Raw genomic sequence first — 26,833 nt, 5'->3', positions numbered from 1 at the left:
CCAAAACCTGTGGGACACAATAAAAGCAGTGATAACAGGAAAACATATAGCTCTAAGTGCCTCCAAAAAGAAACTGGAGAGAGCATACACTAGCAGCTTGACAGTACACCTGAAAGCTCTAGAACAAAAAAGAAGCAAATACACCCAAGAGGAGTAGATGGCAGGAAATAATCAAACTCAGGGCTGACATCAACCAAATAAAAACAAAACAACAAAAGAAAACTAGACAAAGAATCAAAAAAAAACAGGAGCTGGTTCTTTGAGAAAGTCAACAAGATAGATAAACCCTTACCCAGACTAACCAGAGGGCATAGGGACAGTATCAAAACTAATAAAATCAGGAATGAAAAGGGAAACATAACAACAGAAATCATGGAAATCCAAAAAAATCATCTGATCCTACTACCAAAGTTTACACTCAACTAAATTTGAAAATCTGGATGAAATAGACAATTTTCTGGACAGATACCAGGTGCCAAAGTTAAAATAGGATCAGTAAGCCATCTAAACAGTCCCATAACCCCTAAAGAAACAGAAGCACTCATTGATAGTCTCCCAACCATTAAAAAGCCCAGGACTAGATGGGTTTAGTAGAGAATTTTATCAGACCTTTAAAGAAGACCTAACACCAATACTCTCCAAACTATTCCACAAAATAGAAACAGAAGGAACATTACCCAATTCGTTCTATGATGCCTGAACAGAACTCCAATGGCTTATGCTCTAAGATCAACAATAGACAAATGGGACCTCAAAAAATTGCAAAGCTTCTGTAAGGCAAAGGACACTGTCAATAGAACAAAAAGGCAACCAACAGATTGGGAAAAGATCTTTACCAATTTTACGTCCAATAGAGGGCTAATATCCAATATATACAAAGAACTCAAGAAGTTAGACTCCATCAAATCAAATACCCTATTAAAAATGGGGCACAGAGCTAAAGAAAGAATTTTCAACTGAAGAATAAGCTTGTGGACGTTGTACATCGTGGTGCGGAGCCTAGTGCGCACCACGATGTACAACGTCCACTGTAAGGCAAAGGACACTGTCAATAGAACAAAAAGGCAACCAACAGATTGGGAAAAGATCTTTACCAATTTTACGTCCAATAGAGGGCTAATATCCAATATATACAAAGAACTCAAGAAGTTAGACTCCATCAAATCAAATACCCTATTAAAAATGGGGCACAGAGCTAAAGAAATGCTTGTGGACGTTGTACATCGTGGTGCGCACTAGGCTCCGCACCACGATGTACAACGTCCACAAGCAGCCTGAGGACCCACCTATACCACTCCTGGGCATATACCCAAAAGATGCTCCAAGATATACAAGGACACATGCTCTATTATGTTCATAGCTGCCCTATTTATAATAGCCAGGAGCTGGAAAGAACCCAGATGTCCTTCAACAGAGGAACGGATACAGAAAATATTGTACATTTACACAATGGAGTACTACTCAGCTATTAAAAACAATGAATTCATGAAATTCTTAGGCAAATGGATGGATCTGGAGGATATCATCCTGAGTGAAATAACCCAATCACAAAAGAACACACATAGTATGCACTCACTGATAAGTGGATATTAGCCCCAAAGCTCCAAATAACCAAGATATAATTCACAGACCACATGAAGTTCAAGAAGGAAGACCAAAGTGTGTGTACTTGGTCCTTCTTTGAAGGAGAACAAAATACTCACAGGAGCAAATATGGAGATAAAGTGTAGAGCAGAGACTGTAGGAAAGGCCATCCAGAGACTGTCTCATCTGGGGATCCATCCCCCATATACAGTTACCAAACCCAGACACTATTTTGGATTCGAAGAACTGCATGCTGAAAGGAGCCTGATATAGCTGTCTCCTGAGAGGCGCTGCCAGAGCCTTATAAACACAAAGACAGATGCCTGCAGCCAACCATTGGAGTGAGCTAGGGGTCTCCAATAGAGGAGTTACAGAAAGGACTGAAGGAGCTGAATGGGATTGCAACCCCACAGGTAAAACAGAAATATCAACCAACCAGTGCCCCCAAGAGCTCCCAGGGACTAAGCTATCAACAAAGGAGTACACATGGCTCCAGGTACATATGTAGCAAAGGATGGCCTTGTCATGCATCAATGGGAGGAGAGGTCCTTGGTCCTATGAAGGTTTGATAGATGCCCCAGTGTAGGGTAATTGAGGGTGGGGAGGTAGGAGTGGGTGGGTGGGTGGAGGAACACCCTCATAGAAGTAGGGGGAGATAGGATGGGATAGGGGGTTTCTGGGGGAGGGGAGAACCGAGAAAGGGAAAAACATTTGAAATGTAAATAAAAAAATATCCAATAAAAAAAGAAAGAAAAAGAAAGGAAAAAATAAATAAATAACTAAATCTAAATTTTAAAAAAGAAATTACCTCTATATAAGTTAATAATGAAAATACATGAATAAATGAATATAAAAGGAAATCAAATGAGTAGTGAAAACACTCCATATATGGGATTTTCCAGGACTGTGTGTATCTCCCTGGAGAATTTAGCAAGTATAGAGTCAACTTTTGTGTTTCTGCAAGTTTTTGATTGTGCAAGGACTTTGGGTAAAATTGTGATTGCAGTTCCAACACACCCATCAGTACAAAAGACAAGGCTCATCTCAGTATTGTAAAATTGCCATCATTATATAATTTGACCCAGAAAATTCCACTGCATCCATTTCATTATCAGAAGAGGATGAGGACTCTGGGGTACTAGACTTCAGTTTGAATTCTCATCAGGCGCTTGGCTGTAAGGGTGCTGGCGAGGACTTTTTAGATCATTTTACTTTATGGCCATGCTGCTTGGGAGGAGAAATACTCAGTGATGCAGAAATAGTGCTGTACACAGAAGATGAGCTGGAGACAGCTGCTGGCAGCAGACATTTTTTTAGCACTGGGCTCTTTATTTTGTTCCAAGAATCAAGAACCAATTTGTTTGCTCCAGTCTGCCTTTCCTGTATTTTGAAGGTTTTTGCCCACGGCAGATTAGAACGGAACAGGAAAGCTTGGTCCTTCATACCCATGGTTGGAGGAAAACAAATAATACAGCAACCCTCTGCTCAGTTGGTTTTACCCAGTTTGTTTGTTTGTTGAGAGAGAGAGAGAGAGAGAGAGAGAGAGAGAGAGAGAGAGAGAGAGAGAGAGAGAGAGAGAGAGAGAGAGAGAGAGAGAGACTGAGCATCCAGCCCTATTTTATTGGACTCGGAGAGTTCAAAGCTGTTGATAGCATATGATGGCTGTTTCCAGAAATTTCCCAAGGTGTTGCTCTGTTAATCATAGGAGAGTCTGAGGAAAAATCACTTGTGAACAGTCTAGCCTTAGCTGCCAACACTGGGTTTGGTTTCTCGGACAAGGTCTTGCTAATGTAACCCAGTCTGGCCTTGAGCCCTCGTATTCCTGCCACGGCCTCCCAGGTCTTGGGATTGCAGGTATAATAAAGCAAAAGGAAGCCTGAGAGAGCAGACATGATTTTTCTCTGCTTCCTGACTTCTGTTGTGTGCTGTTCTGCTCCTCCATGCCTTCCTCTCTATGGTGTACTGAGCTTTGAGTCCAAATGCACCCTCCCTTGACTACAGCGGTTGGTCAGGCGTTTTGTCCCAGCAACTGTCGTCTGCCATCACAAACTTGGAATGTACACCAAACAAGCAGCCTGTGACGACTCTGAGTCCCCCCAGTACATGAAGACATTTGATACCAGAAGCCTGTGCAAAGGCAGCTGAAGGTTCTAACTGCACCAAAGCATAAGGATCCGCAGAGGCCTGGGAGATACCCTGCAGGCCCTGGTGTATATCCTCCCAGCGGGCAGCTGGGTGTCTGGGGAGGAATGAATTACACTGTTAGCTGAGTTTACCAGGGGTGATTATGTCCATTCTCCCAGTACATTCACCCAGCAGTGGCCCTAGATTCACCTTTTTTAAGATGCTAAAAGTAAGTCCCAGAACTTGGCGCAAGCACCATGCCCACTGAAACCTCCTCCAAATCAAGTGTCTCTAGTTTTTTCTATAGCTTTCTGTTAGCATAGTTTCAAAAATGCCCCAACATTAGTCTTAGCACCTGGCCACCTTTTTCAGGCAATGTGCATTGTAAATCCGAGGAAGGCATTTCTCTGAAGCTGGAGGATGGGCACTGGAACAAATACAAGCCCTAAATGCCCAGGCCTTGATTGTATAAGGGGTATGCCAATGGCTTCAGGCTAAAGATTTCTAAAAACCCACAATAGAACTTTGTTTTGTTTTTGAACAAGGATCTTGCTATGCAGCCTCATCTGGCCTCAAATTAATTAGTCAGACTTTTATATAAGGATGTGAAGGGAAAAACCCTGACCATGCTCTTGAAAGGCTGCTGGAGTTGCTTATCTACTACTTACTGTCAGTGGTGCCTGAGGTACGGAGGGACAGATGTAAACCAAAGGGAACAAAATCTGGGTTCTCTGTCCTACAGAAGATAAAGTTCAGGATAAATATGGAAAGAGAGACAGACGAGGAGAAAAAGGTCAGAGACAGTGATGGGAGAGGGCAGACCCACATGCAGCATGACCCTGAAGGTCTGTGTGCTTAAAACTAGAACAGGAGTGTGAGGTGTTTAAGACAGTGCAGGACCCACCTGAAGTCTCTGAAGAGTATGAGCCACAGAGAGGTCCGCCGGCTGGAGTTTAGTTAGTGACTTCACTGTGCTCTGATATGTGGGTCTCAGTGCTGAGGCTCCAGATGAAACTATCGTGAAAGTTTGTCCAAGTAGCTTAGAGGGTTAGGAATCGAGATTTTAGACTTTTACTGCAGGGCCGCCCGGGTGCTTGGGGCTGAAGTAAATAAATACAGTGCCTAACTGAATGAAAAATTTCCTATCAAAATAACTTAGCGCCCATCTTACTTCAGACACCACTATGATGGCTGCTGGCTAGATTAAGGCTTGGGTTCTCATGCATTGTTTGAAATTGAGGATAGTGGAAGGAATTCTTTCCCTTCATTCTGGAGAGACTACCTCTGTAATACCTCCTTGTGACAGGCATAACACTTCAGCCAACCTTGACCCCCTCCATGAACTAGGTAAGGCTTATACCTTGTATTTCATGCACAGGGCCATTGATGTCTTTGCCTGTACCGGTCAAGTAACTTGCCATCTAAAGAAAGCAGGAGGAGAAGGGGAGGAATGAGCAAGTGTGCGGAACCAGGGCTGTGGAGGCCAGGCCGTCTCAGATGCTGCTGGGTTGCTTTCATGCAAAGAAAGTGGTGGTGGCTGCTGGTGGCTGCCTGAGTCCTGTGTCAAACAACTTTCTAAGTTGAACTCCATCTCAGGAATTGCAGTTAATAAGAAAGGTCAGCTGTAATTAAAAGCCATGTTTCGCCATTCCATTTAAGGCTCGTGAAACAATATTCATGGATCCTCAGTAGTGGATCCATGGTGGACAGGGTTGAGGCTCTGGCCTTTGCTGCCTGTTTAGAGCCTACTCACTCTCTCTTTCAAAGCGCTGTTGGGATTTTCATAAAGGTCCAAGATGTATATTGTGTCTATTTGTAGGAATCATGACTCATCAGACCCAATCTCTGGCTGCAGAGGCATGAACCAAAAGCTTTAGGGTCTTTGCAACAGAAGTCCAGTGGCTGCCAGTAGGAGCCCACACTCAGTTTAGTGTGAGCAGAGCTGAGACATGCACCATGAATTCAGCAGGCCTCTTCTGTGCAGCCATCTGCTTATCCTCAAGGTAAAAACAACTGTCATCCATTTTCAGCTGGGCTTGTTTGTCACTCACTCACTCACTCACTCACTCACTCACTCACTCACTCTAGATACACATGTTGCATGTTTACATATATCCTGATCAGTGTTCTAGACACTGGGAGTACAGAAGAGAACAAAACAGACCACAAACCCTGATACTGTGGAGGTGGCACCTGTGTAGAGGGAGACAGAGTATGTGGGTAAGGTGTCACTAAAGGTAACCAGAAATGCCTGCTGCACAGGTGCTGGAGGGAGATGACCCTTACTTACTTAGTAGGGGACAGTGAAGCCCTCTAGGAAGCCGTATTTGAGTAAAGACCTGGAGATGAGAGAGCAAAGGGTACCAATGTCGTGGGAAAAGTTTCCTGTACCTGAACAATGACATGGACACCTTTATATTTATGGTATAAGTTTCATGGGCTATTCCTGGGAAGATTCTAAGCTATTCTAACTGAATTATGCTATCCTGGTCTTCTTCCCAGCCATATGGCATTATCTGCCATCTTGGTCTTGCTCTGGCTGCCTTGGCTACTCCATTCATGGTCTCCTGGTGACTCTCTCCTGGCCACTCCACTCTCTCTTCACCCACATGAGACCCCCCTTCACTGGGATTGGAAGCCCTGACTTAACTCTTCTTCCCAGTTATAGGCTGATCAACTCTTTATTAATTAGAATATAACGGAGAACCATGTTTTATAAAATACTGAGTCATAGCACAGTCCGTATCTCTGGGGTACAGCAAACAGCATTCAAATACACGGTGCACAAAAACATCCTCAACAGTTTCCCAAACTGGAGAAGAAATAGCAGGGCAGAGCTCCTGAGTGGAAACTTGTCTGATATAGCAAGGCACTGGATCACTGGTTCAAAATGGATCCTGGAGGGCAGGAAGGGATGCGATCCTGAGGCTACAAGAATGGAGTATAAAGAGGGGACAGAGGAGATGCAATGGTTCTGCTGCTGAGTGTGGGTAACAGTGCACTTGATGTAGGGGAATCATGACACTGGAGGAAGGATAGACACTGAACACAGTTCCTCACTGCTGGGAAACAGCTGTTTCATTCATTTGATCCTGGTTAATTGAACAGTGACTTGAGACAGCTGGAATTTAGCCACAGTATAAGATCCAGTGCAACAACTCTACATGCAAGTACCCTGCAAACCATCAGTTCCCCCTCTGCTTCTGCATCTGTGTAAATTTGCCCAGTATCCTAACTCTGTCTTGCAGTGACCTTACTGGGAACCACAAGAGCTTTACACCCACTTGCCTTGGAACTCTCACAGCCCAGAAGGCTATGATATTGTGAATATTCATAGAGGAATTTGCAAGCAATTGGAATAAAAGTATTGTTCCATGCCCAGGCTTCCATGTAATCTCCAGTTCTTTGCATCCCCCATAACTTATTCCAACTCCAGCTCTTGGCTTCTGGTAGCTTGATCCAGGAAAATACCAAACATCTTGCATGTACAGGATATATTCCCACCAAAGCCAAGAATTGTCTGCCCAACTGTCAGTCATGAGTACACATGTAGAGACATGGTTGGCAGCCAGCTAAGGAATCTATAGGGCTTTGAATCTGAACAAGTAGACCACCAAACTCTAAAGAATGAAGCTCATGAAGTGTGGGAATAGGCTTCTGAGAGTTTCCTGATTAGTTCTTATGAGAAAGAAATGGTTTGCAAAGACTTTCTGGCTTGTGAGGACAGCTCCCTAAGTCTGATAAACTAGTCAAGCATACATCCCAGTGTGCCCTCTTCTGACTGTCAGGAACACTGTAGTCCTGGATGTCCACTCCCTAGTTGGGCTGTTTATGCAACGGAGCTGAGGTTAGCCAAAGGGTCCATGGATTGTCTTATAATCAAACTACATTGCCATAGCCACCAGATGGCCATCTGTGACCCAATGGGGGAACTTGTAAGCCAGCAGTGGGGACATGGATAACAGAATGATGGAATGGTGGCACGACCAGAGGGGCTCATAAGTAATGCCCTGTCTGTGTGGTTAGCAGGGAACCTGCTATGGCAAGACTACCATGCAAAGACACAAGCAAGCGTCCTTGTAGAGAAGGAATGCCACAGTCTGCAAAGAAAAGTAAGCAGAAGGCTGCAGCCCCTGGGCTCAAGCTGGACACTGGACACTGTGGTGTGCCCATGCCTTTTGGAAGCTTCAGTAACCTCTTTCCTAGAACACTTCACAGAAAGCATCAGACCCAGGCATGAAGTGCACAGTGTAATCCCAGCACTCAGGGAGCTGAGGCAGACAGATGGTTATGAGTTCAAGGCCAGACTAGGCTACATAGGAATTTCCTGGAGTATAGTAAGAACTATCTGAAAAAGAAAAGAGAGAAAGAGAGAGGGAAAGGGGAGAGGAAGGGAGAGGAAACAAAGGAAGTAGAAAGGTTGGAGGGAGGGAGGGAGGGAGAGAGGGGAAAGGGGAGATCATAAAAATGCCCAGTATGACGTCAAAGATACCTATTGGAACAGTTTTTATATAAGCACAGGACAGATGATACCATAAAGGACTGACAGAGAAGAAAGCCTGTATAAAGCAATCCACACCCAGTGAAGAGAGTGTCACGCTGTGTATCATTGCAAGGAGTGTTCAAAGGCTGTACAATGACATGGGAAGTGTTCATGGTGCTAAGGTGGGAAACAAATCAGGGATCTGGGGTACTATGATCTATGTTGAAAGAAAGGAATGAATCAAAGAAAAGGAATAAATCAAATATGAACATGGATAGATGATGATTTCTGTTTCTTTCCTTGTAAATTTCAGTACTTTCCTGGTCTTCAGTGAGCTTATGTTGCTATTTTTATTTATTGGTTTTTGGGGATTTGATTTGTTTGTTTGTTTGGGGGTGCACAATCTAGTTAAGTAGCCTAGACTGACCTTGAACTCATGATCCTCCTGCCTCAAATCTGGAAGGCTAGAATTACAGACAGACCAGCTCACCCAGTGTATGACTCTGTTTGGTTAAATAATAATTTTCTTTTCAAAGAAAACCATTATTTCACAAAAGCTAACTGGAAATTACTTTCCTGATGGGAGTGTAAAGCATAGAAAACATACTTGAGTTTCCCATTTAAACCTGAGTTCTTTCCTCCAAAATCTCATGGTTGGGTCAATGCTTCCAAAGTCTAAAAAAAAAAAACAAAACCTGAAGCGTTTTTTTGTTTGTTTGTTTGTTTATTTGTTTTTTGCCACAATCATTTGAGATAAGGATCTTCAACTCATACTACTAGAAGAGTACCTAAAGTAGCTCATCTCAGACCTGGTGTTCCCCTGCATTCCAGTTGACCTAGGAGCAGCTTCTCTCTGCTGGTAGATTTCCTGAATGAGCATCAGGGGTGGGGGTGGGGGTGGGGGTGAAGCCATTGTATAGCCTGTTTGTCATAATCCCCATCCCTCCCCAGGAGCTATCCATTAAGTCCTATAGCCCAGAGTGTTCCCAAGAGGACACTTAGCTTCCCTGAATATCTACCTCCAAGAACCTTTACTGTGCCTCACACAGCAATGGGTACATTTATGTCTGTACTCTTTGGTTGGCTTTTCAAACAGCAGCCTGTGACAGAGTTGGTGATTGTCATAGCTTCTTTCAATTCACTGGGATTGATGATTTTAATAGGATAAAAGAAACGCAGGGAGCAGGGCTGACAGATGGAACATTTATCTAACATCCACATAGTTCTGGGTTTAATCCTTGGTAACTGGGAAAAGAAAAGGTGGGGAAGGAAAAGAGGAAAGGGAAGAGAGAAGGGAAAAGGAAAAGAAATATGGAAGGAGATGGAAAGGTAGGCAAGGACAGGGGTGTAGTGGTAGAGGATTTGCCTTGTGTGCACAAGGACATGAGTTCAACTCCTAGGACTGGAGGAAAAGGAAAAGACTGGAAGGAGAAATGGGATAGAAGAAAGGGGACAAAGGAGGTTGGGGTGCAGCTCAGGTGTAGAGTGTCTAGTACTTTCAAGACCCTAAGTGCCATTCCAATGCTTCAAACCAAATAGAAGTTCAGGCCTTTTGTTCTGTGAGCCTCATTGTTGTTGTTGTTGTTCTGTTAGCCCAATCACTATGTCTTCGTTACTTCCTTGTAAAGAAAATAGGAATTGCCTGTGATCAGGCCATTCTCCTCAGGCTTAGCTTGCAGTAAAGTGCCCAGGAGGCTTTCAGAACCTGTGTGCCCAAAGCTTGTATTATTCTGATAGCAGGTAGAGAAGGAAAGCTGCCTTCTCTGAGGGCGTTGCTCACCAGACAAGGTCCTTTCGCCACTGCATCCCTCCCAACAACTCTAACCCCTGCAACCATGAGCTCCAGCACATCCTGCCTTTCCTGTTCCTTAGTCTGGACAAGGTGCCTTTTGTCTGTCCATCATGCCAGGCACACTTGTAGTGCAAGGATAACAGGTCAGCAGATGGAAGGCAGAAGGATAAACTAAGGCAGTCAATGCATCATTTATTTTCTCTGCAAATATCTGAAGACAATGATTGTGGGCAAGGCAGTATAAATCCATCTTTTTTTCTCAGTAGAGTAAAAACTCAATATGAAAATAGCCGTTTCTGTTTGGAAAACATATAGAGCCATAGTCTGATTTAAACAGCATGCCCTCTCCATTTAAGTCTGGCAGAAGAAGAAGGGCAGCCTTCTAGCTGAAGTGATGTAACTCTGTGCTCCCCATAAAGCATGTTGTTTTACCATGATTCATTTGGCTTCTGTGAGGTGGACTAGGGTTTGTGTGCAGTGGTTGAAGTAATTGGAGTGAGTGCTTGTCCCTAGAGACAGAATCAATAGCTGTTCTAGAAGATGGTGACATTTTAGAGAGAAACTCTGAAGAAAATGTCATGCTTAAAAAATTAGATTTAAACACACTAGCTCCAGATTTATTTTTATTGCACTCAAATGGATACCCTGATTGATTATCAGCCTTATAAATGTTTAGCACGTTTCTCACTTCTCTAATAATCAGAATAATCTAATTTTCAATGTCATTTAATGTACTCTATTCAAGGTTATAATAGATCATATTTCTAACAAAGCACAGCAATTATGTAATGAATAATACAGGAGAGCCAGTGTTCACATTCCCTCACTTTTAAGGCCATGCCAAGAGAAAAGTCTTAGAAAGACTTTAAATATGGCATGCATCCCAGGCCTTTGCTGCCATTGGGGAGAGGTTTCTTTTCCTTGCTGATGATCAAATGAGGCTTTTCCTGAAAGCTTCACCCACACAAACATTGGAGGAAACAAGACTCAAACGTCCCTGGCACGTGGTTGGTACACCTGGACAAATGAACAGATCTCCGGGAGACTTACTGACCTCCTGTAGCCATTCTTCCTTCTGGCATGCATGGTCTATAGAAATGCTATGTTTTCATTCTGAAGATTCCTCTGATAGCCCCCATAGCAGCTGTTGAGGTTGTGGATGTTGAGGATGCAGAGGCTAGCCTCTGTCTTATTGTATGACAAGGCTAGCCTCTGTTTTTAGAACCAAATACTTTGGGTTGTGTTTACTGTGTATTTCTCTAGAGATCTGAGTCATTTTGGAGAAGCCAGATGCGCTTTTTATATTTGTGACTTGGAACTGATCCCCCGAGTCCAGATCTAGCGTATAAGTTTGATGTGATTGCCTTCCTGGTATGATATGGAATCAGATCTTGGCAGTTACACTAACAACCCTAAAGGAATGTCTCCTTTTACGCTTTGCTGTTGGTGAAAAGATTTAAGTGGGATGACATGGTACCAAGCCTTCGGGCATCTGGAGCCCAGAGGAAGGCGACTGTACAGCAGGTGCACTGTACAGCTGGTGGGGAGATATCCTGGCATGTGAGAGCTGCAGGAGCTACAGAGTTTCCAAAAGGTATAAGCAAAACGAAATGGCAGAGCACTGAAAATGTTTATGAAGATGTCTCAGAAATCCTGGCTCAGATGCAATGAACACAGCGGTGGGCGCAGAGGTTGGGGACATACTCGCCCCATGTACTGTTAACGAGTCCCATCTTGACAAATCCGGCCTTTAAAGACCATAGTCCTCTGCATTGGAGCTGACCCAAGAACCTTGAGGATGAGTCTTTAGTCCCAAGTGATACATTTTTAAGATGAACATTTTCTAGGACTGAACATCTTCCAGGGAAGCTGACCATGAAATGTATTCTCAAACTTGTTTTCTTTTCAGTGTAATCGGAAATATATAGGGCGAAGAAAGCCAAGCAAAGGGGAAAGTAACTGCTGTAATCTTAGGGGGCTGTGGGGAGAAGAAAGGCTACAATGTGCTCAGTCCTTCTGGGGCCATGTTGGCTCAGAACCTCTCCAAGCTCAAACTCATGGTGACCAGCACTGAGCTCAGGCTTAGGCAACCACTCAAATCAAAGGTCCACATTGCAGCCCAGCCCTCTCTTGCACTCAGTTCTTATGATTGTCCCAGATCTGAGGTCCCAGATAACTCTAATGTGCCTCCAATGTGGAATTCTATATATCTGTAGTCAGAACATGTGCTCAGAATGGCACCTGATACTCAGAGATGTTCTGAGCACACTGAGGCCATGCTGTCTTATGGTGCTCCAAATCACATGCGGTTCTCTGGGAGACACTTGTTATTTCAGTAAGTGCTGCTTTTAAACTTGAGGGCTGGCCCCTTTTGTGGCTATTGTGAATTCTGCAGCAGTGAACACGGATGTGCCTGTGTCTGTCTGATATGCAACATGAGAGTTCTTCCCTGCCTTCACTATCTTAGCACAGCCACCTGTCCATTGTTCCCTCTTTCTCTCCTCCTCTGAGTTTCCCCACAAGATCTGCCATGGCCAGTGTAGCAGCTATTCCTGGTTGTCAACTTGACTAGTAGTACACACCTTTAATCTGGGCTGCTGGAGGCCTACATAAGGACAATGGAAGAAGGAAGGCTTGTTCTTCTCCACCTGCTTGCGCTTACTAACCAGCACATCTGTTTCAGGATTCCAGCTTATGCAGCTACTAGATTCTTGAACTTCCCATTCGCAGCTGTCCGTGGTTGGGTTAGTTGGACTATAGACTGTAAGTCATTACAATAATTTCCCTTAATGTATAGAGAATAAGTTCTGTGGCTCTAGAGAAACCTGATTAATACAGGAGTTAAATGCCTCCTCCTATCATATGGAGTCGCTGGACAATTAAATGACAATGTATGTGTAGTAAACGCTTAGCAGGGAACTGAGCATCCCTCAGCCCTGAAGGGATGAAGGTAGTGGTGAGATGGGCATTATAGTGCTGTTGGGACAAACTGCACTTACTGCTGTGACTCCAGGCCAGAAGTCTAGGTGACACACCAGTCTTGGAAGAAATAAGTGTGTCGATCCTAAGAAGGAGACCTGAGGTGACCGTAATGGGTGCATGGGGAGAGAAGCATTGAGGGCAGAGGATTGGCTGGCACTTACTGTTGTACTGTTCTAATAAGAAGTGCCTGTCCCCCATGCTCTAGCCATCACCAGTCACTTTCTGGGCTTATGTCAGGCTATCTAGTAGCACACTGGATGACTCCATGGGACAACATAGACACCTGGACTTCCACACACTTAATCTTGTCCCTGACCAAGGTGAGAACTGTCACTGCCATGCCTGGCACAGCCATGCCTGGTGTACTGTACTCTGGCTCTGCCCTATGATCTCTCCCTGATTCAGAAGTTCCATGTTTCCATCACAGCTTCCAACTACTGCTTCAAGCCCAGATGCCTCTTCACCTTGAACAGATGGATTCTTCTGGTGCCCTGGCTGCCAGGAACAACCTAGTGAACTTAAATCAAAGTCTCCTTGGCAAGACTGGCAGGGGTGGGGGGAGGGAAGCGGGGAACCCTGAGCTGTGGTCCTACATCCAGCCTGATATAATTGCTCTACCCTACGACTTGCTCCAGTTACCTCTGTAAGCAAGGACCTGCCAAGATCTCTTGGAAGGAGCACCATGGGCCTCTACGAAAGACTTTTTGATGTTATTTGGGAGATTGTATAGTCTTTTTCCTCCTGTAAAGGCAGCTTCAACAGGCTTATTGCAGAAAGCCTTGTTTTCAAATCTATCTTATTTTTTCATGAGATTTTTTAAATATTTTCTTTTTCATTTCTAAAATGAGCTTAGAAAGTAACAGATTTCCATATAGCTTTTTTCTATTCTTAGTTTTTATTTGAGTGAGTATGTGTGTGTATCCACTGAAGGTATATGGGAATCTTTTATTATTTAAATGAAATACACAATACAAACACCCACACATCCACATGTAGACCATCCTTCTAATGGCTCAGGTTTCTAAAATTTATGCAAGAGCTCCTCCACATTAACATTCTAGGTGGGACATTAATGTTTCAAATGTTAGCAAACGTCCAGAAATCCAGTGGCCATTTTCCTATCCCTCAGGTGACTTATTGATATGGGCACTGGTATGTCAAGCAATGTCTGAGCAGCATGTTCCCAAGGTCATGCTGCTTAAAAAGTGGCCACTTTTAAAGCCAAAGTTAGACACAGCATTCCTTCTCCAAGATGAGCCCCAGTGGGCAGCACAGAGTTGTCAGTTTGCCTTAACATGCTTTCTCTGTATGCTCTGTTCATGTGATGCTCGGCTTGGCTTCCTCTGCCTTCCAGCTCCCTGCATCCCCATTTTCCTCTCCTCCATTCTCCTCCTTTCCCTTTCTTTTTCCTCCTTGATGCTGTTTATTTCCACCTTCTTCCACTGCTACCCTGATGACATCACCTGTCACTCAATCTCTGAGTTTCGTTTGACTCAAAGTCTTCAGCATCTCCTGGACTCTTTGTTAAATACATGAATTGGCATTTTTAGTCTAAGGAGTAGGAAAAGACTGTGTTTGATGGGCAGTGGTCACCATTTTTCTTATTCAGTTGTACAAACTCAGGATCAGGGATATTAAGGGCTGACTTTTCTCAGCTAGCAAATGACCAGCTAAAACACAGACCTTTAGAATTTAACTCAACATTACTTCCATTTGTTTGATATCTACATAAAGAGCTCTATGATGTCTATGGGTTTTGAAGTAAGAGAGCAGGACCAGGAACATAAACAATCATTTGTTCAAATATCCTATACGGTGTGTGCTACTGTTGTGTATCAGTGAGCTGTGGTTGTGTAACAAATTCTCCATCATTCAAGGCTTGGAGCAGTAAACATTTGTGACCAAAAGTGAGACAGTGTATTGAGTGAGCTTTACCAGGCTACCTGGGTACATGGCCAGTGGCTGCTGTGCCCCAACACTGCTGGCTGTGTTCCATCCCCAGTCCCAATGATTCTGGCTCCAGTTTGGTCTAGGATAATCATGGCTGGAATGATTAGCTTATGTATTAGTTACTTTTTCATGACTGCAATAAAACATCATTATCAAGGAAACTTATAGAACAAAGAGTTTAGTTTGGAAATATAGTTGCAGAGGGATGAGCCCAAAATGGCAACAAGTCATGGCAGCAATCAACAGGCATGGCAACTGTGGCCAAAGCTGAGAGCTCATCCCAGAATATCAAGCAGGCAACACACATTGCTGAGAGGCAAGGTCTGTTTACTCTCAAAGGCCAATGCAAGTTATATCCTCCGTCAGCAAAGCTGCACCTCCTAAAGCTTCCCAGAGCATTTGCAGACCAAAGGTTCGCACGCTGAGCCTGTGGGGGTTATCTTTTAAACCACCACAGCTTGCCTCTTCGCTATCTTTCAGAATTTCTGAAACTAAGAACATTCCCAGCAGCGAAGACCTCGCTTCTCTTTGAGTTTCAAAAATACCCTAAGAGGGAAAGTACAGTGAGAAGGCCAAGGGAGGTTTTAGTCCACTTGCTGAATGTGGACTGGGTTGGAGGGCACTGGGAAATGGAAGCTTTGCCATTGCAGTTCATCATGATAGTGTTTGATATTTGAAAGAGCATTGTTTCCTACAAAGACTAGAGTAATTGCATAGAACAAGGAATGTATTTATCTGAAACCATCTACCAGAATCTTTTCCTTCCCCCCGTCCCTCCCTCAGAGACTGTTGCAAGGCAGCCCATGCCTGCTCCACAAAGAAACACAAAAGGTGTTCACATGACTCCTCTAGACAATTTACACGGCTGACTAGTCTAGGAAGCTCACTCCTCATGCTAGGGTGACCATTGGTAGACTCACCAGTGAGTGTTTCAAACATGCAAGAGACAGTCAGGGCATCAAGAGCAGCTGTGAACTTCAAGAAGCTTGTGCTGTGAGTGTGTGCTGTGAGTGTGTGCTGTGAGTGTGTGCTGTGAGTGTGTGCTGTGAGTGTGTGCTGTGAGGTGGGCATGGAACTCTGAGCCTCACGTTGGAGTCTGTTTAAATAAAGGCAAAGGACTGGGTATGGAAGTGCACTCCTTTAATCCTAACACTTTGAAGGCAGAGACAGGTAGATCTCTGTGAACTGGATACCAGCCTGGCTTACATAGCAAGTTCCAGGCCAGCTAGAGCTCCATAAGAAGACCCTGTCCCAAAAATGAGTGACTAATAACTGAATGCATAAACAATATAGAAAGCAAGCTGAATATTGAGTGAGCCTTTGTTTGGAGTTAGATGGCTAGACCACAGACATGATCAGTGTCTTCCACGTCCTTTGCCATGTGTTATGGCCATGGCTTGGCTCCCTTCTACAAAAGACAACCATTACAAGCACAAGGTCAGAGATGCAAAACCGTCACTGAAGTAGCCCCTTGCTGCCAGAGGACAGAGCAAAGGACCACCAAGTGAGAAGGAAAGATTGTGGAAAGTATCCCCACAATCACCCCATCACACGTGTCCAGTGCCCTTACACAGCACAGCACAGCACAGTAGAATGTTGTCTTGGTCCTCTGAGCCAGGGAGGAGTGGGTAGGGGAGTTGTTGGTTAACTGGTTTGGGTTTGTTTACTTTACAGTCCTGAGGATTAATCCCAGTGCCTGGAATGCAGGAAGCACTTTCCCACAATGCTACAGCAGCAGGCTTCTTTTTGAATTTTCGCTCTTGCTGAGACAAGGCCCCACTATATTGCCCAGGCTAGCCTTAAGCTTTCGACTCTCCTGCTTGAGCTTCTGCAGTGACTGGGAAGATAAACCACCTTCTCTGCCCTCTTCTCTCGATTTAAACTGAAAGTGATTCTGGTGTTCATGTGTCACCTCAACACCCTACACCGTTACCTTGTAAGCATGATAACAACAACAACACAAACAAACAAACAAAAAAGCAGAAGCCACCTGCAGCCCCAACAGGATTGCCTACATCTACTGGGACGGAGGATAGAAGTGGGATGGAACAAAGTTCATGTGCTAAGATAAGGTCTTGGAGCCTAAAAGTCAAGGCTAGGCAAGGGCAAGAGCATATTGGAACTGCCTTGATGGTCTCATGACTACAAAAGAGTTTGAGAACCATTTGGCCTCTGGATGTTCTGGTACTTGGGGCTCTTCTGTGCTCACTCTAGCTTTGGGAAGCTGGCCCATGCTAGCAGGTCCTAGTTAAACGTTTGAAATGATACTTCCAGACTGTTTGCTCTGCAGTTGACTGTCTAATTATCTAGAGTTTTGACAGTTCCTCCTGCCTGCTCCCTGGAACAGTGGACACCCACTGCTACCTCAAACTTGACAAGGTATGGAGTCACCTCTGCAAGTCCTTCTACGAGCGCAGCTGGAAGCTTGAGTTGCTGAAATCAAGGTTCCAAGGCATGAAAGGATTATTCCATTCCATGTACACTTGTGGTGCTCTGGCCTCAGGCTGGCTCAACAGTACCTACATACTGAACAGAGAGAAAGCTAAGCATCCACCCTGGCACCACTCACCTTTCTGCGTGTCTGAATTCCAACTAGTGTATGTGAGAATTTCAACTAGTGATTAGGCAAAAGGCAGCCTCCACTGCAGTAGAAGAAACCTTGCAGCCCAGTTCAGCTCAGATCACTTGAGCTCAGTCCAGCTCATAACAAGTCAACCCAGCTCAGCCCAGTCTAGCACAGCCAAGCTCAGTCCAGCTCAGCCCAGCTCAGCCCAGCCCAGCCCAGCACAGCACAGCCCAGCTCAGCCCAGCACAGCCCAGCACAGCACAGCACAGCACAGCACAGCACAGCACACAGCACACAGCACACAGCACACAGCACACAGCACACAGTACACAGCCCAGCTCAGCCCAGCACAGCCCAGCACAGCACAGCACACAGCACACAGCACACAGCACACAGCACAGCACAGCACACAGCACAGCACAGCACACAGCACACAGCACACAGCACACAACACAGCACAGCTCAGCTCAACTTCACACTGGGACTATCTGTGTTAAAGTGCTTGAGTACCAGCCACTCAATCCTTAAGTTATGGGAAAAGTAGTCTCTCAACAATTAGTGATCTATCCACCTGCCGTCAGGTCCGTGGCAGTTCATTTACATAATTAGTCCAGAAAACAGTCTTTAAAGTCAGATTAAAGCGCACTTTCATGTTCCTCTCTTGAGCATCTCAGTACAGTAGTTACAGGATAGCTTCACTCACCAACTGTGACCCATTATTCTTGCAGTTAGCAGGGAGCTGAAGATGTGTGAGCTTCAGACTTTAATTTTCAAGCAAGAATAAATAGACCATTATGCTCCCTTTGCTAAACTAAATATGAAAAAAAGTCTTTTTGCGTTTTCTTGTTGATGGAAAGGAAATTTCAGGAAAGCGCTGCTGTCTCCTTCCTGGGTCCATGTGGAGCTCACAGCTTTCTTGTGTTTCCTGCATTAAATTTTTATCGTGTGCATGAAAATCAATATTCCAGATCCATGCACAAGTGCACACATTAAAATGAACATGGCTTCATTTATTTCCATGATTAGACATTCAAATAAAAGTGCTTGGGTGTCTGTTTTCATATTCATAGGTCGGGATCTGTACATCAGAGGTATTTGTATAAGTGGCACTTTTATTACATTCATTTCATTTGCAATATGATAGTGGATCATAAATATGTTACTTTCATGCCACCAAATCTGATTTGTAGCACTTTGCCCCTCACGGGTAGAGTGCCTGATATTTATGAAGCACCTTTACTCCAAGAAGCACTTTGCAAACATTGGGCCAGGTCCTATCACAGTTGCATAAATCACACTGCCACCCTTCCATCACCCTCCTGGCCACTGCCGAAGGGGCGGCAGTGATTCCTCTGCAGACCACTAGGTGACAGCAAGGTTGTTAATTTTGGGAAGGAACAACTCAGATGAGCTCTGCCTGGCCACATATATGCCCCCCAAACGAATGGAACCCCATATTAAGTCATCCAATCTCCATGCCACTCACAGGACAGTCCCTGAAAGCCCACTGTGGGTGGGGCTGTGTCAAACTTTGGGAATACGGAGGAAGTAGAATAAAGCTTTTCCTTTCCTATGTTCCTCAGAGCAGTGGGGCATGGATCAGGCTCTGATGCAAACTGACCATGTATGCCCACTGTCTTCTCCAGAAGGAGAAAGCAGCTCGTCAAACCCCAGGGCCATAGTGGATAGGTGGCTGCAAGCAACAGCCAGGGGCTTTGGGGGAGAGATACGTCTGAGACCACAGGCAGAAGGATCTTGGACTCTGTGACCATTGTTCTCATTCGCCTGCCTGCAGACACAGTGAGGACCTTCACACAGCATCGAGCATGCCAAGCTCTCCATGGCATCCTTCACAGGGCTTCATTATCTTTTCGTGTGACAGGTGACACGCAGTACAGCCTATATAATATTCAGAACCAGCCAAGTTACCTGCAAGATGCAAGGCCTCCACAGGATCTCCATCTACCCCATCCATTTAGGTTGCTGTGAGGAGTGGAGGATACTGTCATGTTACGACAAGCAATCCAAGGTTCAGGTTATAATACACATATAATGCACAGTACCACTACCCACACATATAATACACATAACGCACAGCACCACTACCACACATATCATACACATATAACGCACAGCACCACTACCCACACATATAATATACATAACGCACAGCACCACTACCATAGGAGGTTTCATTTCTCTAGGATCTGGAACAGCTCCATTCAGAGGTAGAGACTTTGGGAACACAGCACATCTCCTTCTGAGAAAAACTCCTAGAGAGAAGGCTCCAAGCCTGCTTGATTCTTTTGAAGTCACTCCCTTCCTCTGATTTTCTGTACATTCCACTGAAATCTTCCTCTACTGCTTGCAGAGAGGGGGGTTCTGAGCCCTAGAGACAGAAGGGGCTCCTGCCCCAGCTCCTGTGGGGTTTTATGACCTACGATTCCTGAACTTACAGCACTGGTTGCCCGTCATTGGAACTAATCTGCTGTGTGTTTGAGGGTCAAAGGTGAAATTTGTCCTCTGCCTCTGGTCAGGGGTGTTTAGAGACTTGTGGCCTCAGAACTGTCCTGAGAGACTCTCCAAAAGGCATGTAGTGTGGCACTAGTCATGTGAAATGTGCTATGTTCGTGGCGGTATTGCTCCTGCACCACTATGAAATCCAGACACCTTCTGTTCTTCAAGGAGAAATACTTCCAGCCTCCTTCCCCTAACCCAAACCCTTCGCAGCCACACTGTCTGACTATGGATATTGCATACAAATGGAAAGGTATGTTACAAGGCCTTCTGCAACTGACTTCTTCCCTCAGCACAGTTTCAGAGTTCATCCACAGTATAGGTTGCATCAGTATGTCCTTCTTTTGATAGCACACAATAGTCCATCATTTGGTGAGCCTTTTGGTTTATGTGCCCCCACAGATGAGCTTGTGGACTGTTCCTCACTGGGGCAGGTGGTGCTAGGAGTGATGAGAGCCACGCCTGCATTTTTCATACGTGTTGCTGTTAGGTTAGCTCTGAAGTGTGTGACAGAGCAGGAGGTCCTGGGCCATATGGTAACTCAGAGGAACAACAGACCTTCCTCAGAGCTGTTTGGAAAAGACTTGTTGCTTAGGTTTTACCTCTGTTGGCAAAGCAGAGGTCAAAGGAGGGGCCTAATGTCTAGTACAAGAGCCCAAGATAGCTATGCACAAGCCTTTGGGATACACTATCCTCTCCCTGGCAGAGCACCACCCCATGGGAGAGCCTAGAAACCATAATTTGCCACTGTGCTGCCCACCTTATTGCATACTGCTTCTGCAATGTTACACATGAACATGCACACTTTCCAACATGAGGCCTTTCACCCACTCCTCCTATCTCCAAGGAAGGTATGTCTGGTCACAGAGCTACAAGGGACCAGCACAAAGCCCCTGCTTGGCCCTCTACTTCTCTGCTGTCTAGAATAGCTTTGTTCCAGGGCCTGAGAAGGAAGTTGCCTGCCTGTGTTCTCCCATGTGTCCACTTCCTTGGTAGTAAGTGGATCCAGTAAAGGGAGAACTTGGCAGTCCTACCTCCTTGAAGGAGGATTACATGAGTTTTGTGGTCAAACCTTTAGGGTCAGGTATCAAGACATTACACCATGCCCCTCTTCCCAGCAGAGGCCCCAATGCACTGCTTACACAGGTGCTGACTTCCCCTCTGCCATTGGCTGCCCTCACTTTCTCCAATTCTCTCTCCTCACTCTGCCTCCCCTTTTACGTCTCTCTGTCTCTGCCCTCATCTCCTGCCCACACAGGGCCTGAGGACTTTCCTAGTATGGCCAGCGCGTGTCCTGTTGCCCTCTGTGCCCTTGGGGAAGCATCCAAGCCAAATCCTCTTAGGCAGATCAGCTTATGCCCTGGGTCATCTTGCATCACACATGCCCAGGTCATGCTGGCATCACACACATCCGGGCAGCCTCGGTCCTGACACCCTGGAGGGTCTGTGTGATCTGGTATCACTTATCTACCTCCTTGGGTTTCAGGTTCCTTCAAGTGTCCCTAGCCAAGAGCTTGGCATGCACTCACTCACAGCCAGAGAGAGATCCGGCCCTTAGAGGAGGCTGTCCTATAGCTCTGAGTCCTGAATACTGTGTGCCAATGTCTTGTTGGGCTAGGATGTGCAGAGCCAGGTGGCCCATAAAGTGACCTGGAACTGGTGTCTGTGAATGTAGACGTGCATGAGTGAACAGTTGTCCTGGCTGAGGGTTTCAGACTGTTAATGGGATATTGTATGGTTAACACAAGAAATCTAAGAATAACACATCAAGGGTCATAAACATTTGTCTTATCACCCTCAAGCAGAATCTTTCCAGGTAGCAGCCAGAAAAGTAAATAAGTAAATAAAGAAGACTGTTCAGAGAGGCTATACTTGCTATGAAACAACCTTTCGAGGGACCTGTTCTTGTCAGGTTGTCTTTGTTGTGGTTAATACCATAACGAATAGCAACTTGTGGGTTCAGTTATTTCATCTTCCAGGTAATAGTACATCAGTGACAGAAGTCATGTAAGGAACTTAATCAAGGCAGGATCCTGGAAACAGAAATGGAAGTGAAGGCCATAGAGGAATGCTACTTACTGGCCTGCTCTTGTAGCTTGCTCAGCATGCTTTGTTATAATGTACAACACTACCTGCCAGGGGCGAACTGGGCCCCACTCATCCATCAGTCATTAATCAAGATATGCCCTACTAGCTTGTCTACAGGCAATCTTATGGAGGCATTTCCCCATTGAATTTCCTCTTTACAAATTAGTTTGTGGCAAGGTGACAAAAAACAAAACAAACAAAAACCTAGCCAGGACAGGGTCCATGTAGTACAGTCACTCAGGACAACCCTTATGACCCTTCCCACTCAAGGCATGCACCTTGCATGGGAACGATGTTCGGATCAAGCTTACACAGACTGAAGTGTATGCACACTGCACACTAGGAAAGGCAGGCATGGTTCCACTAGAGGCCGTCAAGTTCCTTTCCTAGCTGTGAACTGTTCCCTCTGTTCTTGCTGCTCTTATTCCAAGAGTCAGAGCTGGGAATGGGGACTTCTTGCACAGATGCATAGCCTGACCCTCTTTATCCTCTCATCTCTCTTTTCCAGCTGTCAGGAATGACAGGAACAAGAAAAAGAAGGAGCCTTCAAAGCAGGAATGCACAGAGAGCTATGAGATGACAGCGGAGCTGGACGACCTCACTGAGAAGATCCGGAAAGCCCACCAGGAAACCTTCCCCTCACTCTGCCAGCTGGGTAAATACACCACGGTAAGAGCCACTGCCCAAGATGCCAGGGCTGTGGGCACTGGCCCTTGTACACACACATATTTCCCATACAGTTTCTTGTGCCTGGCAGATATGCTCACTGTCCTGTCAGCCAGTCAGGACACCTGCTTCCCCTTTCCCCATATTTATCACTGGGACAGGAAACTACAGTAGTTGTTCATCTGTATGGTGGCATGCATGCTGGGCAGTAGCAGCACAAGTCATTTACGATGGTATCTCCTCTTGGGGATTTTGGTCTGCTCAAGCCAGAAATTTATTATGTAGGTTATGGCAGATATCTAACCTGGAGGGGATCTGGGGTTCATCTTTTAAATATCAATCCAGCTACAGATCCCAGGAAGGACTGTGAGGTTGTCCATCCTTTGGGTCATGGTCTGGCTTATAGGAGGAATGTGAATAATCTGAAGGAAATCTGGAAGGGTACAGGACGGGGGTGATCTGGTAGCTCCATGTGCTCCACTCTTTAGTGAGAAGTTGCTTTTACTATGGTTGTAAATCAAGGAAGAGGGAGAGAGTGAGAGAGAGAGAGAGAGAGAGAGAGAGAGAGAGAGAGAGAGAGAGAGAGAGAGAGAGAGAAGAGTTTGTGGGCATCTTTGGTTGGAGGATGCACCAGGTGATTTCATGTGACCTTGAATTTTTCAAGGTTAGCATGTATTGTATTCAGTAACATACACTCTTAGTTTGTTGCACACACTGAACACTCAGTAGATACTTGAGAAATGAATTAATGGACATTCAAGACCATGATCTCTTTCACTGATTCATTTGTTGCCTACATTACTAACTAGAAAAATGTGCTTAAAATGAGGGTGTTCCATTTCTGGTTTGATAATAGGTATGATGGGAAAATAATAGCATGAAAATCCTCAGAATAAAAAAATTCAATGATGATGCCAGGAAGGAGCAGGGAGAGTGGAAAGAGGGACTTTGAAGCCACACTATAGGAGTACATGGTGCCCTGTACATGGATGTTAGTCCCTCTGTAAATGTCAGAGGTGGCTAGGGCAGGCCAAGAGGGCTCTGGGCAACGTGGTCCTGAGCCATGCTGGGCAGATGCCCAGGGAACCTGAGGCTCCTGTGGGAGTTGAAGCTGCCGAGGTACAAGCCGATGTGTCTTCTGACGGAGCAGAGGATTTTGCGTATGTGGAAGCTAAGTGTGATGGGGACTTCCAGAGCTCATGGCAGCAGAGGTACTTGGTGATCCTGAGAAGACACAGACTCCAGCTCCCTGCGGATGACCGGAAGGCTGCACGTGCTTCTGGGATGCTGAAGCAGCTCTCTGCAGTCCGTGCTGAAAGCCACGGTCAAGAATGACCTTTGGGGGCCTTTTCTGCCTTTTCAGGAGAAGCAGAAATGCAGGCCTGCCTGCTGGGACAAGCCCAGTCCCCACTGTGTTGGGGCTCACTGTTTTAGCCCCAAATAGGACAAGGCTGGATGCTTCCAGAGAATTGTCACATTCATATGAGAAGGGCACAAAGACAGGAATGCACAGGCATATGAGAGCACAAGCCAAGAGTCCCAGCTCCCTCAGCTCACCTCAGCTAGGTGGTGTGAGCAAGTGACTTCTATGTCACCTGTCCATGGGCTGCTGCCATGGCTAGGAGGTTGAAATGAGATCTATTCCTAGAATAATTCTGGAATAAGACCTCTTATACTGACAGGGCATGACAGAAACACCAGCAAGCCCATAACCATCCCCTGGATGGGAACTGACTGAGACTTTGCAGACACTGTGGGTGACTTTTGACTAGTGCCATTGAGAAGGGTCCTCCTTCCTTTTGGATATGGTTATCAGGAATAATGTTATAGGCACCATATAGGTGTCAATGTGAGCCTTAAACTAATGGGTGGAGACACTGGATCCGGCTGGGGCTGAGGGCAAGGCTGAGAAAAAGCATCCTGTGGGATGGCAGACAATCCCAGATAAGAATGAGAAGTCAGAAATGGGGAAACCTCCAGAACCTACAAAGACAGAAGAGGCTCCTGTCTCCCCATGTGTAAATGATGGAGAACATTTGATAGCAAATTGGAAGTTCTTGTTGTGGTTATCATCTTTGCAGCTGGTGTTTTCCAAGTAGTCACCACGTACAGGAGCCATAAATAGGAGGCCCATCCCTTTCTCCTTCTGAGGACCCATGAGTTGGGACTGTTGACTAATAGGAGAGTATGGTTAAAGTGACCACAAAGCAGACATTATGGCAGGAAACAGTGGCTGCATATGACCTGCAAAGTTTAACCTTTAGTGACCCTGGCCAAGCTAAGCTATAAAAGGAGTAAGTACCTTTTCATGTGTTTTGTGGTCCAGTATTCGACACGGGACTTAAACTGTACCCTATGCAGTAGGCTAGGCACTAGCTCTAGACAGCTCTACTTTGCTTCCCAGGAACAAACCAAACCCCTAATGCCAGAAAAGGCATTTTGTATCCTTTTGGACTCACAAGATAATTAGATGAAACGGTCTGGTTGCAATGGGTGGTGTTTGCCTCCTCTGGTGGCCCACATCCAGTTGTGGCCTTAGCTTCAGTAAGATCACTCCTATATAAGGCACAGCTCTCTAGAAGTAGCGCCCAACCTCAGATAAGCAGCTGCAGTGGAGAGACATCCCGGCCTTCTTGCCACCTCAGCAGAATGATGAGTCTTTTCTACCAGCCTTCTTCAGCAAGGTCTAGCCTCAGCTACCTCAGTGGTGGACATTTATGACTCTCTCCAGTCCCCTTTCTGGAATCTTGGGATATCCTTCCAGATAAGCGACCACAACCAAATCTTAGTTTTAAAGTTAAGGCTGAGGGGTGTCCATGCTGCTTCCTCGACCACTTTCCATGTACGCTGCTGTGGGACCAATCTGCTGCGTTATTTCTATGTTGCAGTGACAAAATGCCTGTCAGAAGCAACTCGCGGGAGGAAATGCTTCTTTTGGCTGAGGACCTGCCATCGTACAGAAGTGTGGGGTACTCATGGCAGGGCAGGTGGAAAGAGTACATGGGTACACTCATGGGGCAGGAGAGTATAGTTAAAGTGACCACAAAGCAGACATTATGGCAGGAAACAGTGGCGGGATATGACCTGCAAAGTTTAACCTCTAGTGGCCCTGGTCCTGCTCTAGCTAGACCACATATCTGAATGGTTCCATACTCTCCAGCAATACCATCTGCCTGAGACCAAGTACTCAGATACCATAATCCAGTCCATCCGACTCCTGGCAACCATCACCCCAAGCGCTCTGGTTGGGGACCTTTCGAATGGAGTGGGAGAGACACAATACGTTCATCAGAGGTCAGACTCTGCAGGACAATCTTCAGGATAGTGTACCCCTGTCCTTCAGCGCTCCGAGCAGCCTCCAGCAGACTGGAGTTCCTTTATTTTTACCATCTCTGCCTAGACCTGGCTTTGTTTTCAGTGTAAGGAACTTCAAATCCTTTCTGGAATACACATAAGCAACAGCAGCCACAGCACATCCACTTCAAGCTCCCAGATCTGAATTCAGCATTTGTTAAAAGCTTTTTTATAGGGATACAGTGCTTCAAAGGCAAGAAACATCCTGCCCCTCTCCCGGGGTAGCACATGTGTCAGATGCCTGTGGCATAAGTGGACAGGGAAGAATCAGACAGCCGACAACCACTTCTGCCAATCTTTCACTGTAGCTTTTATTCCTTAAATTATAGTCAATTAGGGACACATTAGCAGATCCTGGGAAGAAGCCAGAATGGATGAGACAGGACACAGATACACACCTACTACGATCGACCCCAGACCTGGGCAGGAAGACCATTACCAGGCCCTCTGCTATTGCTGATGCTGCTTAGGTGGTACTTCAATCCCTTAAGCCTGGGTTCCTCATCTCTATTACGATGCTTTTGGTGGTACAGTCTTCATGTGTAGCCAGATGGTTGGTTCTGTGAGAAAGGGGTCTCAGCAAGTCTTATGCAGTTTCTGGCAGAAAGGGTATGTAGAGTGGAGGGCTGTCCCCTGCCTGGATCCCGTGAGTAGCTCGACATCATTTAGAGTCACACGCTTGACTTCCAGAAAAGTTGGCAACTATGATTCTAGTTTCCTAGGAGCA

At 45.5% G+C, this 26,833-nt stretch overlaps 1 protein-coding gene across 2 annotated transcripts in view; it reads left to right on the top strand.

Annotated features, from left to right (window-relative positions):
* The window catches only part of Rarb (retinoic acid receptor beta), a 334,463-nt gene that overhangs the window by 296,993 nt on the left and 10,637 nt on the right, over positions 1 to 26,833 (top strand). For both annotated transcript variants that reach the window (XM_021202966.2, XM_021202968.1), the window contains one exon: positions 22,595 to 22,755. In XM_021202966.2, the coding sequence (XP_021058625.1) occupies positions 22,595 to 22,755 (161 nt within the window). The remainder of the gene's footprint in view (positions 1 to 22,594; positions 22,756 to 26,833) is intronic.

This window comes from Mus pahari, chromosome 8, assembly GCF_900095145.1.
Source record: "Mus pahari chromosome 8, PAHARI_EIJ_v1.1, whole genome shotgun sequence".
In the NCBI taxonomy this organism is placed as follows: Eukaryota; Metazoa; Chordata; class Mammalia; order Rodentia; family Muridae; genus Mus; species Mus pahari.
Note: the sequence above shows the minus strand (reverse complement) of the source record. Positions and strands in the feature narration are given on the sequence as shown.